The sequence below is a fragment of the Lolium rigidum genome, chromosome 4, assembly GCF_022539505.1.
Source record: "Lolium rigidum isolate FL_2022 chromosome 4, APGP_CSIRO_Lrig_0.1, whole genome shotgun sequence".
Lineage (NCBI taxonomy): Eukaryota > Viridiplantae > Streptophyta > Magnoliopsida > Poales > Poaceae > Lolium > Lolium rigidum.
In genome coordinates this window covers 204,921,569-204,935,921 of record NC_061511.1, presented here as the reverse complement: position 1 = coordinate 204,935,921, position 14,353 = coordinate 204,921,569, and the positions used below count along the sequence as shown (strand labels likewise).

The 14,353-nt window shown below is 50.0% G+C and overlaps 1 protein-coding gene across 1 annotated transcript; it reads left to right on the top strand.

Moving 5' to 3' along the window:
• The first annotated feature begins 9 nt into the window (after window positions 1-9).
• LOC124706687 (cysteine proteinase inhibitor 8-like) lies at window positions 10-387 on the top strand. Its single transcript, XM_047238359.1, has one exon. The coding sequence runs from the start codon at window positions 10-12 to the stop codon at window positions 385-387; it is 378 nt and encodes a 125-aa protein (XP_047094315.1).
• The last annotated feature ends 13,966 nt before the right edge of the window (window positions 388-14,353 follow it).

Genomic DNA, 14,353 nt, shown 5'->3' with positions numbered 1-14,353 from the left:
GTATAATCCATGAAGACATTTAACTTTCTCCTCATCGCCATTGCCGCAATCATCTACGTCATCGGTGCCCCTGCCACAGGCTGTGGTGAGCCATTTGGCAACCAACTGTGGAATACGAATGGATGGCAACCTATCAAGAACATCAATGAGAAGCACATCCAGGAACTCGGCGCCTGGGCGGTGTTAGAGCATGGAAGGTATGTAAACTGCAGGCTCTGGTTCCACGAGGTGGTTAGTGGCAAACAACAACTTGTCTCTGGCATGAACTATGAGCTCATCATCGATGCATCAGACGACGCTGGAAAGCATAGCAAGTATAAGGCAGAGGTCTACGAGCAGGAGAGCACCAACACACGCAAGCTCCTCTCCTTCAGCAAGGCAAACTAGGAGATCGAGCAGCTTTGCCCACTCTAGTATTATTGCCTGTGTTCTGAAATCCTTTTATTTGTTTTATTATCTAATAACTGTTGCAATTTCAAGTTCTTGGGGATATAAAGATCATACATGTACTAGTACTTGATTATGATAAAAGCAGAAAATGAGTGGGTTGTTGTCTACATTTTCTACAAGAAGAGGTTGCATTGGGCAAGGCGTTGGGCTCGATGAAGAGCTGCAACGCGTCCTTGCCCTAGCACCATTAAGAGTTGCTGAACAACGCATATGCACGTGTCCTGGTGTGTGTCCTTGCAGCCATCCCTTGCACGATCTTGACGGGAGATGTCGATGAGGGGAGCGGGGTCAATTGATGCCGCTGCTGACTACATGGTGCCTTGGACCTCCTGGGCGGTAATGCATGCTTGCACATACGCCGCCGGGAGCACGTTACTGATTTTACCGGATGTGATCTGAAGATTTAGGGACTTATTGGGCTAACTAAGATGTAATCTAGGAATAGGGAAGATCTAATCTAGGAATAGGGAAGATATATAATCTAAGAAACCAATGCGACGTTTGATCGAGACTGGGTAGTGAGCGTCAATTTGGTATATTATGAAATTATTACATTTATTATAGACAAATATAGTCATACTAATTTAGGATCAGAAATAATATGAGTAGTAACTTGATAGCAAACGTTCTCGGATTCATACATTGATACTAGCTAGGCACACACAAATTCTTTCCATCACCTTGGAGCTGTCAAAGAGCCGAACGTAGGCGTAGCCCTTGTCGAGGTACTGCTGGATGATGTCGTTCTTGATGTCCCACAAAAGCTGCAAGGCCTGGAACGCCGTTGCAATGGTCTGGATCCGCTGCTCGTCTGTGAACCCCGCGGCTCTGAGGGCCTCGACGCTGTAATCAAATGGGAGAGCCTCTCAGCCTCGGGACGAGGGGACAACTTCAAGAACTCGCTGATGCACTCCTGGTCCAGCAGAACCATCACCTGCCCGTCCTCAGCCACCGCAAGCTTGGGGAGGTCCACGGCCGCCTTGCCGCCCGCTCCGGGCTTGCGCTCGTCGTTCTCCATCACGTCCAGCTGCTCCAGGTTCGCCAAGCCCTGCTCGAGGAGGCTCGCCTCCTCCTCCTCCTTGTCGGGGCTGGGCATCTTCTAGTTAATTAGAACTCCTTGTCGAAGAAGCCGTGTCTCAGGCTTTGATTGCGGTGGGGAAGGAGAACACCACCACATCTATATAGCCTAGCGAGCCCTAAGCAGTACCGTACCCGTGTCCGTGTGGCAGTGGCACACGAACTCCGACTTCTGCGTCCAATCTTTCTCTATCCATGGCCTTAAGCAGTACCGTACCCGTGTCCGTGTGGCAGTTGTTAGTACGTTTTCCTAAATATTTACTATTTAGTCAACCTTTACCAACTTTAACTTTGATTAAACCCAAAACACAATCTAGATGCTAATGGAGCGAGTACTAACCTCAATGCATACGGTTAGATAAAAGTCTCCAGATGTAATGACACTGTCAAAACTGAAACACTTACAATGGAGTCACCCTCGCCCACGGACATTGGTTGAAACACTTAGAGCATCCCCAGCCGTTGGGGCTCCCAGGCCGAAATCCGGCGTTACTTAGCGCCGGATGGATGAAGTTTTTAGCCTGGGGAGGCCCATTTTCCAGCCGCGAGCCCATGGACGCGCACCCACCGCGTGCATAGCGACGGCGCAGTCACCGGGAAGGGCAATCGTCGGAGTTCCCTCGACGCATTGAACCGTCGCGAAGTGGACTGGAGAGCCGAAACGACTCGTCGGGAACGGTCGAAGTGGCCTCGATGCGAGAACCGCCGTAATGGAGCACGAACTCCGCGGAAGAGCAACCGCCGCTCTCTTTCGTTGAGAGACCTACATATACGGTTTCCGACGGCCGACGCCATTCATCTGTTCTCTCGTCACCATCCTCCGTCAACCATGAGCGATCTCTCTTGGCCATCGAACACCGACAGCGAGGGGAAGCCGCCTGGATGGCGACATTGGTGGGATAAAGCCGCATCGTCCAGCAGCGACGATTCCCCTCCGCCGGCCAGCGAGGACGACGACAAGGAGGACGAGCAGGAGGCCGAAGAGGCCAAGGAGCAGGCCGAGGAAGAGGCCGAGGAAAAGGAGGAGGAAGAGGCCGAGGAAAAGGAGGAGGACGACGAAGAGGCTGAGGACACTGACGAGGAGGAGGAGTCAACTTCCTCCGACGAGGAGGTGACGAGCCGGAAGCGTCGCCGCGACGACGATGAGGCGGGGCCTTCTAAGAAGAAGAAGTAGTTTAAATTAGTTTTAAAGTTTTTATATGTAATTTTTATGTTTTATTCGAATTATATTCGAAATATATATAATCTATCTATGTTGCACCACTTGAGAGTTCAAAGCTTTCGTTCGACGAGGGGATTGCCGTAGATCGGGAAGACGAGGGTTTTGCCGTAGATCGGGAAGACGAGGGTTTTGCCGTAGATCGGAGGCCATTGTCGCCGACAAGTTGGGGCCACGCGCGCTTTCGTTTCGTCCGGAGTCCGCGAGCGCTCCCCGGGGGGCCGGGGATGGCGTGGGATCGCCGGATGAATTTTGGCCCAAATCCGGACGAAAACGAGAAACCGGGGGCGCGACTGGACCGAATTACGCCGTCCGGATGGAAAAAACGCTCGCCGGGAGCCTGTTCGGGGGGACGAGTGGAGATGCTCTTACAATGGAGTCACCCTCGCCCACGGACATTGGCTATGACTCCTTGACCGATACGCCTCCTAAATCAGAGTTTGGACTCATAACTACAGGATTCCTCTCTACTCCAAGTCACCGACTCGGAATCGATCCTCGTAGAGGTACAGTCTGTCCTCCGCTTTTCTTCAGAGAATAGCTTCCTTACAAATTAATACGGCCAGGTTCCCTTCAAGCCAGGAAACAGACTTCTCCATCAGAACCAGACCCGTGGCCTTGTATTTGATCGTCCGCCAACTCTGCCATGGGAAACATCAACTCTTGCTGGGCTGCTGAGCCGCTGGTCGCCGAGACGTCGTCGAGCTGCGTTACAAAGACCACAACCGCCGCGCACAATTTCACGGTGACAAACTACTCGCTTCTCAAGGGCATGGGCGTCGGCAAGTTCGTCAGTTCCAGGCCGTTCAGCGTCGGCGGCTACAGTTGGCAGATCAGGTTCTACCCTGACGGAGACGACCAGGCACATGCAGGCTACGCGGCGGCCTTCTTATGTCGTTGTGATGGCGCCGCAGCAACCGACGTGCAGACCAAGTACACATTAAGCTTGCGGCACAAGGATGGCAAAGTACACCGTGATTCTAAGTGTTCCAGCAAGATCGTAACATGTAATTTTCAGCAAGTGGGTGCTGGCTGGGGCTTTTCCGATTTTATAGAGAAGTCCAAGCTGCAAGAAGATTACTTCACGATCAGGTGTGTGACTTGACCGTCATAGGAAAAACCATCATCGTATAGAAGATTGTCGGCATGGCGCGCGAGGTACTCTTCTCTTTCAATGGTGCCTGGAGCTTCAGGTCGAAGATGCTATCCTAGTAGTTTTTGGATATGTAAAACTCGGTTATCTAAAGAGTCCTAGATAGTTTGTTTAGAACTTCAGTTGTCAGGTCTGAGTCTTAAACCAGACCGTGGTTTTGCATTGTGAAATGTTATCAGGATTTTATGAAATAACATATAACATATCCGTCCTAAAATAAGTGTCTCAACTTTTTTTAGATATGAATGTTCTATAACTAAAATGCGGCAAGGTAAATACCGTATCTCGACAAAGTAAGACACTTATTTTAGGAGGTAGTACCATGTTTATAACCGGGTAACGGGTCTACAAGAGGGGCTTATATATCGTGTGCGGCGTCTTTGGACAACGACATCGTTCACACAAATATATCTTGTGCAATGCTCCTGATATCCCAAATAGCCATTTCCCGATAAGTGACATAGTTAGCAATTCAGATTATGTGAGCCGTGCGAGACACACAACATATCCACCTTAACGTGGGATCCCCAGCTCGTCCACTGAGTGTGGGACCCATCACATATCAGCGGGACCCACAACTTATTCAACTTAGCTTTAGTACAAGATGGGAGCAGCCATCACCCATTCTTCCTCTTCTTGTTCTCCTGCGATGAATCGCGACAATAGCGGCTAGCAAGAGATGTCGAGCTCCACTTCAGCCTCCCACTCCTCATGACACAGTATGGTGTAGTGCCGGTGATAAGATGGCCTGACTGCCCATGCATCACGCCAATAAAGTGGTAGGTTACTATAAAGGATGAGAATGGCAACTATAAATGCAAGTTTGTGAAATGAGAGAGGGAGCCAGAGGTGAGAAAGGTTAGATCTGAGTTCTTTCCCAGCCTTTTGCTCTAATTTCTCCCCGTTTCTTGTTTTTTCTTTGGATTTAGGATTTAGGATGGATGAATACATTGATAGGCTGATAGGCTTCAAGTGGAGGGTTTAAGTGATTTGGTGAGGGAGGGAGGAGGCTCAACCTGGGAGATCAGTCAATCTACCGTTGGTTGTGGATGCGGAGCTAAAGTGGGATTTGAAGAAAATGAACAAGAGCCTAAGACAGATAATAGATTTGAAGGATCAGTGGCCCCATGATTTTGTTTTTATGTAATATATTTGTGGAATTTTCTACTTGCTGATCATCAATCGTGAGAAATTGTTATTAGTGTTTCACTTAGATTGTATGTGCGCCATGCCATCTCGGGCTTTCCCTAATGAACAGAAGGAAACAACAATTCATCAAAGTTTTTCTCCTCTCTATCACATACATTTTTCGTTGGTGCCAATACTTAATAAGAGGACATCGATCGATCCCAGCATGCACGCTGCGCTGCTCACTACGTGTGTCATCGAGACTTTGTACGCGATCTAGTTGATTCATCAGACATACGCTCGCCTACAACGTCCGATAAAACAAAGGAGAGCTGAGCGTCCCTCGGGGATCTGAAACCCCGATCCCTCACCTTCCCTGCTTGCCATGTGTCCTGATATATAGAAGAAAAAAATCCCCACCCTCCACCTACCCCGTGCGTGCACCCACCTCGCACAAGAGCGCCCCGCAATGGAACTCTAATCACATCACCATGTCTCCGTCACTCAAAAACTCCGGCGGCCCCATAGCATCGCATGCAGTGTAACTGCAACATGTCGATCCCCGGTAGGTATCGGTGCCGTCCCTCCACTGCAGCATCAGAACGTCCTCCTGCAGCGCCGCGTCCCACAGATGGAAGCACCGCCCGACCGGAAGCACCGCCTGCTCTCGTTGCAGCATCTCCGCCGCCCCTCCTGGGAGCATTCATGTTGCACCTTAGCAGCGCCGCCGTTGTGCCCAGGCACCAACGGCGTTGTGCTTTGGTTGCACACACGGCTATCTCTGCCAGCGGGATAGCTTACCAATGTCAGCAATACCGCTTTGGCTTTGTAGCAAATCCGGCTATCAGTGGCAGCACACACGATGGCTCGCCTATTGAAGCATCGTGCCACCACCATGGTGTAGGATAACGTAGCATAGAAAACAAAAATTTTCCTACCGCAAACACGCAATCCAAGCCAAGATGCAATCTAGAAGACGGTAGCAACGATGGGGTATCGAGTCTCACCCTTGAAGAGATTCCAAAGCCTACAAGATGAGGCTCTTGTTGCTGCGGTAGACGTTCACTTGCCGCTTGCAAAAGCGCGTAGAAGATCTTGATCACGATCGGTTCCGGCGCCACGAACGGGCAGCACCTCCGTACTCGGTCACACGTTCGGTTGTTGATGAAGACGACGTCCACCTCCCCGTTCCGGCGGGCAGCGGAAGTAGTAGCTCCTCTTGAATCCGACAGCACGACGGCGTGGTGTCGGTGGCGGTGTAGAAGTCCGGCGGAGCTTCGCTAAACTACGCGGACTATATGGAGGAGAAGGGGGCGGCTAGGGTTTGGGAGGGGTGGCCGGCCACTCTATGGGGGCGGCCAGCTTGTGGTCTTGGGGTGGCCGGCCCCTCCCCTTGGCCCCTCATTATATAGGTAGAACCCCAAGAGGTGGTGTCCAAGTCTTCGAATAAGACCCGAACCAAAACCTTCCATAGGAGGGGGCAATCCTAGCCCAACTAGGACTCCCACCCAAAGGTGGGATTCCCACCTCCCATGTGGGGGTGGCCGGCCCCCTGGGGGAGTCCACTTGGGACTCCTCCCCCACTAGGGTTGGCCGGCCATGGAGGTGGAGTCCCTTGTGGACTCCACCTTCCTTGGTGGTTTCTTCCGGACTTTTCTAGAACCTTCTAGAACCTTCCATAGAACCTTCCGCGACATTTTTATTCACATAAAATGACATCCTATATATGAATCTTATTCTCCGGACCATTCCGAACTCCTCGTGATGTCCGGGATCATATCCGGGACTTCGAACAAATATTCGAACTCCATTCCATAATTCAAGTACTACCATTTCAACATCCAACTTTAAGTGTGTCACCCTACGGTTCGAGAACTATGCGGACATGGTTGAGTACTCACTCCGACCAATAACCAATAGCGGGATCCGGGAGATCCATAATGGCTCCCACATATTCAACGATGACTTTAGTGATCGAATGAACCATTCACATACATTACCAATTCCCTTTGTCTCGCGATATTTTTACTTGTCCGAGGTTTGATCTTCGGTATCACTCTATACCTTGTTCAACCTCGTCTCCTGACAAGTACTCTTTACTCGTACCGTGGTATGTGGTCTCTTATGAACTTATTCATATGCTTGCAAGACATTAGACGACATTCCACCGAGAGGGCCCGGAGTATATCTATCCGTCATTGGGATGGACAAATCCCACTGTTGATCCATATGCCTCAACTCATACTTTCCGGATACTTAATCCCACCTTTATAGCCACCCATTTACGCAGTGGTGTTTGGTGTAATCAAAGTACCTTTCCGGTATAAGTGATTTACATGATCTCATGGTCATAAGGACTAGGTAACTATGTATCGAAAGCTTATAGCAAAAAACTTAATGACGAGATCTTATGCTACGCTTAAATGGGTGTGTCCATTACATCATTCATACAATGATATAACCTTGTTATTAATAACATCCAATGTTCATGATTATGAAACTAATCATCCATTAATCAACAAGCTAGTTTAAGAGGCATACTAGGGACTTCTTGTTTGTCTACATATCACACATGTACTAATGTTTCGGTTAATACAATTCTAGCATGATATATAAACATTTATCATAAACATAGAGATATAAATAATAACTACTTTTATTATTGCCTCTAGGGCATATCTCCTTCACATGGCAGCAATGCACCTGTGCCTACGCAGCAAATCTCGCTACCTACGACGGTTCACCAATGGTAGCACCATGCCTCCACCCTTGGCAGCAACGCTGACATGCCTTGTAGCAACAATGACCCCTACCGGTGGCAACAACATTGTCGCATCTTGGTAGCAACACCGTGGCATCGCCTTGCGGGAAACCAGTGATAGCCGACAACGTGGAATACCAACGGGAGGCGACGCGGGAAACCGGCGGTATTTGGAGGTGTTTGGGCTTCGCCAGATACAAGGCTGGAGAACACCGACAGTTTCCGGTGGGGCAAGGTGGGCCTGTCGGGGGAGAAGCAGGCCTGGGCAAAGATGACGCATGGCTGAGCTTGGGCAGAGCGAGGATAGAGATGTGGCGTGACTAAGGCGAGGAAGCAGTGGTTGGATGATGCGGTTGTCACGTGAGACGGCTGCAGGAGCAACGCTGAGGGGTTGCGCGATGGGGAAGAGAGAAAGCGAAGCGGAGAGGAGCGCTCCTAACGGTTGACCTAGAAGATAAGGTTGAGAAGGCCCATGTCGGCCCCTCCACAACCACAAGATACAATGGAAATCATTTCGAGTCCAAATATTTTTATACGAGTACAATATTTGATCATCTTTGGTTTCCAGAAGGATTTGAATTTTTGTATCTTTCTTTTGAATTACTATTTTTTTTAGAATGTTATGGGTGCTTGGTACCCATGTGCTGATGTGCATGGATGTATTTTCCTTGCAATATAGAGTAGCACTCGTTCCGAGTACTGTACGGATCGACTTGGTTATTTTCCATATAGGTTGGTTAGGACATCGAGTCCGAGTCCTAGTCTGGCTTGCGCGATCACCGTCACGCGTCGCGCAGGGCAATATAACCACACGTAACAAGCAATCCCTCGATCAAAGGAAAGCAGGCATGAGCACCCACAATACAGTGTCGGCCTCGACCGTCGTCGCCACCACCTGGTCTCACCTGTTTAAGATCGACAGCTACACGCGCAGCAAGATGAGCGGACCTCACGTGCCGGCCAAGACCGACCGCTTTCCGGCAGGCTTTCCGGCAGGCGGACATAGCTGGCGCATCTCCTTCTACCCCGACAGAGGAGCTCCGGCCCTGGTCCATTTGAAGCTCATGTTCACGTGCGGCTACCTCAAGCCACCCGTCAACGCCATTGTCCGCTTCACTCTGCTCCCTCGCGGCGGCGGCGGCGGCGAGCCACTCACTCTCACACGCACCTTCGAGCCTCGTTCCGAGAACCCCATGGTAGACATAAAGAAGGAAGATCTCGAGAAGTATGTTGGGCACGATTATTCTTTGGCCATCCGTTGTGATGTCCGTGCCATCCAAAAATACGTTGTCAAATTCCAGCATGATCTTCCCAAGGAAGAACATGCGGACGCTTCATCGTCCTCAGGGTCACCGGCCTGTCCTAGCAGGATTAAAACAACATTGCTAGGGTTCACTCGCAGGCTATTACCTGCATGTATGGCGCGTGACATCACCCGTCCGTTACCGCCGGCGCCCGTCACACCTGATGTACCGGCGGCCGTGTGCGTGATCTGCCTTGACGCCTTGGTGGATGGCGAGACATGCAGTGAGATGCCGGCATGCCACCACTTGTACCACAAGAACTGCATCGACGGCTGGATCAAGAGCAATAATTCCTGCCCGATGTGCAGATGTCATGTCGTGGCAGGGTCAGAACGAGTAGTAGCTACTAACACTTGCCGATGACATGGTTTAGCTTAATTAATTAGCTGCGACGTGTGCGCGCGTCAAAAAACGTAATGTAAACACCAGACTGACAAAAGAAAGAACTTTTGAATCCGTATTCTGTATGTTGTATGAGCATTGGGCAGCGCACAGCTGTAATTATTCTCTCCCATCTCTCTTTGTATTCTGTGAGCTCTCCGACTTTTTTTGCGGGGAAAGTAAGATGATATTAGAACTTATAGATCCAGAACAAAATGAAAAATCAGTTCGCGTTGCTGAAGTGCGATATGTACTGAACTTGTATATTCTTTCTTTCAGCCGAAATGAGAAATTGATTGGACGAAGGGAGAAATAAGCAAAAGCGGTTTCGAAAACTTGATTATCGTCATCCAATTTGATAGTAAATGTAACCTCAACCACCCTTGATCTTGTTTAGTACCTTCTATTGGAAGGCGTGTGCTCAACCACGAACGATGATTTTCATATTACTGACAAAAGGATAGATTGATTAGGGTATGAACCGTGCTCCTCTAGGGCCGGCGTGTATTGATATATATAGAATAATTACAGGGGTATATACCGTAGGTTTATACATGACCTGACCGTATGCATACATGTTAGGTATCAGACTATATTACATAGTTTATCACCCTCCCTCGATCTCAACCGTTCCAGAAAGGTTGAGATTGCGTTTACAAACTTCAAATAACGGCAATGGTAATGGCTTGGTGAATATGTCAGCTAGCTGATCCTTGGAGGAGATAAACCTGATTTGGAGCATCTTCTGAGCAACCCGTTCTCTCATAAAGTGAAAATCAACCTCAATGTGTTTAGTACGTGCATGAAACACCAGGTTAGAAAAGAGGTATGTGGCTCCAATATTATCACAGCATAGCACAGGTGGACTCTGTTGTATTACTCCAAGTTCACCAAAAAGAGTTTGTACCCAAATAATCTCAGCAGTAGCATTATCAAGTGCCTTGTATTCAGACTTTGTACTGGAGCGAGAAACTGTAGCTTGTTTCCGAGCACTCCATGAGATGAGGTTACCTCCATAGAATATGGCAAAACCCCCCGTGGATCGGTGGTCATCAACATTACCAGCCCAATCTGCATCTGAGAAGGCAGACAAGAGAGGGGCAACCGTAGTGGATTAAGGAGACAAGAGTAAACCATGTGACAGTGTAGCCTTCACATAGCGAAGGATACGCTTGACCGCCGACCAATGAGTACAGCGAGGAGCATGAAGGTATTGGCATACCTTGTTTACAGCAAAGGACAAATCTGGCCATGTCATAGTTAGGTACGGAAGGCCTCCTACAATACTGCGATAGCGAGTAGAATCTTATGCTGAAAGAGGAGAACCATATGTAATGGAGAGCTTATTTGTAGAGACCATAGGGGTAGACACAGGAGTACACTTGTGAAGCCCCGCACGGTGTAATAGTTCAGTAGCATACTTCCTTTGACTCAAGAGAAGACCAGGCCCCTTAGTGTATACCTCAACGCCAAGGAAATAATGAAGAGGACCAAGATCCTTGAGAGCAAAGGTGACACCGAGTTTGGCAACCAGGCGATCAACAGCAATAGTCGAGGAGCTCACCAATATGATATCATCCACGTAAACCAGCAGGTAAATAGTAAAACTGGGACACCGCAGAATAAACAGAGATGTATCGGCTGTAGAAGGGGTAAACCCAAGGCTAGTGAGAACAGAACTGAGTCGAGCATGCCAGGCACGAGGAGCTTGCCCAAGCCCATAGAGAGCCTTATCCAGCCGACACAGGTAGCCAGAACGAGAGGGATCCTCAAAACCTGGAGGTTGTCCCATAAACACCTCCTCCTCAAGTACTCCATGTAGGAAGGCATGGATGGCTAGCTAGTAGATGTGGGCTACGGGGAGGAATAGGCTAGCATGCTAGGTAGGGAGGTTGGCTGATCCTGCTTCCAAAACAACCAAACGGGGATCCTTTGTATCTCAAACTATCTCTCTCACTTAATACAATGACCCGCAGATCTCCTGCGGGTTCTCGGAAAAAAAAAACAAAAGAAGTTGGTAATAAAGAGTTATCTGCGGGTTCTCGAGAAAAAAAAAACCAAAAGAAGTTGGTAATAAAGAGTTTGTTGAAGCAAGAGTTCAAGTATTCACTCCCTCTCGAGGCTACATGTAAGCGAGGAGCGCACCGAAGCGGGAGCTGATGATATGCAAAGCCACATATGTGTCAAGATTTCCGGTAAATAGCTAGTTAACCAGGAATGTTACTTGACTTCATTTTCCGGTTACTTCGAGATCGACGCGATGTAGACGGCCGCGAGAATGTTTGTATGTCGACGCGCGCAGACTGCACTGCATATGTGCACGTATGTGGTTGTCTCACTGTCCAAGCATGTATGTAGGTACGCCCGCTACTCCAAACACGGAAGAAACTTGACAAAAAAACTCCCCCATTCCCCCCCCCCCCCCCCAATCTCGCTTTCACCTCTCTACAGTACATGTCCTCATCTTCCACCTCACCGGGCAACTCCTTCCTCCTCTCCGCCGGAATAGCCGGCCGGAGATGGAGAGGAGAAGGCGCCGGAGTAGATAGCTCTTGTAGGGTTTGCGGCGTTTTGCCGGTTTTGGGCCTTCTGCCCTGTAGTTGGAGCAGAGCGCGTGATCTTCGGGCCAAGATCCAGCTCAGGTTGCTGCTCTTTTGCCTCCTCGTGGTGCTCCGGTGGACGGAGCCGCTTGCGTCGGGCAGATCCACAGCCGATGTCTCCCAAAATAAGGCCTTCCCTAGGAGCTCTCCTCTGAAGTTTGGGCGTGTTTCCGCGTCGCTTCTCTTGGTCGGCCATGGTGGCGAGGGAGAGAAGAGATGGGGAGGTGTGCGTCATGATGCTCTTCTTTTCCTGGCCGGCCGTGGCGGCGAGGAGGAAGGGCGGAGCAGGGCGACACCCTCGTCTTGGCTTTCTGCAGGTGGGTGCTGTACATGGCGCGCCGGGGTTCTCCCTCTTGCTCGATCTGGTCACTCTGGTGGTGATGGAGAAGGAGGGGTGGGTGATGCCCCATCGACGCGTCGGCCTCGTCTGGCTGCTGCAACTGCGATTCACAAGCGACGGCGTCTGTCGCCGCCGCTATCCGTGGCCTCTTGTGCCACATGCTGCTCTGGTGCCGAGCTCACCATGAGCTCATCTTCTTCCGCTCCGCCAAGGCGCCGCTGTGTGGCAGTGCTCTTGTGGAAGTTATTCTCTGACCTCAGCTCGGGCTCCATAGTTGACACCACCTCAAGTGGCATGTTCCCCGGCGGTGGCGTCGATCCCGGGCGGCGAGATCTCCTGATAGCGGTGGAGAAGACCAAGGACTTGATTGCTTTTCCATTTTTAGGCCTAGGGTCTTTTCTGTAAAAGTCGTGGCCTTATCTGTTATCCCTCGATTTGTTAGGGGCCTCGATGTAAGTTGTAACCCACCGACTGATAAATGAAGCAGCCTATGGGACCTTCGGGTCCTCCTTTGTTCAAAAAAAAAAAAACACGGAACAAATACAGGGACGTGGCCGCGTCACCACCTTCCCTCCATCGGAGTGCATCATTGCCGACACGTACAGCCGGCCGGAGAAACAACAAACACGCACTTTTCAGTTTCCACGCAACGTATTACATATATACAGGGGACGCCAAAAAAATAATTAGGAGGCGTGATTGGTTGCCTGCATGCTTTTTGTGACCTAACTGGGTAGTGCTTAGTTGAGTTAGGCCGAACAGAAACGAGAATTTGGCAAACTCTGCATTTCGTTCGGTAACTTGCATCGCTACCGTTTGCTCGAGAGATAAGCAGATCCAAGTTGTTTGGTTGCCTACACTCGATTTTATTGCTTGTTATTAGAGACGCATAAACTGGCATTAGCGGACACATAAGCCACTAGTGTGGTTCCTCGATGGCAACGATCGCGCCGGCCAAGCTTCGATGCTCTTTTCACCGGCGTCTTCAAAACAACTTCGGCCACACTGTTGCGCTCGCCGGATGCACACCAACAACACGACGACGACGCCTAGCGCGTTCACAATTGCCAAGAATTTGTGGCCGTCGTCGGCAACCAAGAGCACCGGTGGCAGGCCACCTCGTCTTCACGAGAAACCTCGGTCGCATCGTTGCGCTTGACCAAGTGGACGCCAGCGACACGGCAACGACGCCACCGAGTGTGCCCACAGTTGTCAAGAACTTGTGGTCGCCGCCCTCGGCTAGCAGCAGGCGGCAGGCCACCTCGTCTTCACGAGAACCACGGCCGCGCCATCGTGCTCGCCCGGATGCACACCAATGACGATGCGGACGCCGCTGAGCGCACCCACGGTTTATAGGAATTTGCAGCCGTCATCCTCGGTCACGAGCACCGGGCACATCTACAGCTCCGACGGCACCTACTAGACGGTAGGCTCCGACAGCACCTAGTGGACGGTCACGAGAAGGCCGGTGAGCGTCCTCTTCCTCTTCATCTTCCTCTTCCGCTTGTTCTTCTTCAACCTACTTGTACGAAGCTACACATGTATTTCTCAACCTCCACTAAATCGAGAAATTTGCAACACGAAAGTTATGGGAAACAGCAAAGATCAAGCTACTTTTGAAAGGAGATTTCGAACGGTTGATTGTGTGTGTGTGATAAATCTGAAGAAATTTGTCCTAAAAAATTCCAAATTTAACCACGAAATGGAGAAGATACAATTCATGAAACTCAGCGTCCATGGTCAAACTGAACCCTATCAACGACGCACATCTTTTTCGTGTAGAACTCGTCTTGATTCGGAGCAACCTTGTACTAATCACTAGTGGGTTGGATGAACGAGTTTTGAGGAGGAGAAAGAAAATAACACTCGCAACCGTGCACTTTTACTAGCCAGTCCCACTAGAAACGATGGACCACCGTTCTCCTTTTAGGATCTGTTCG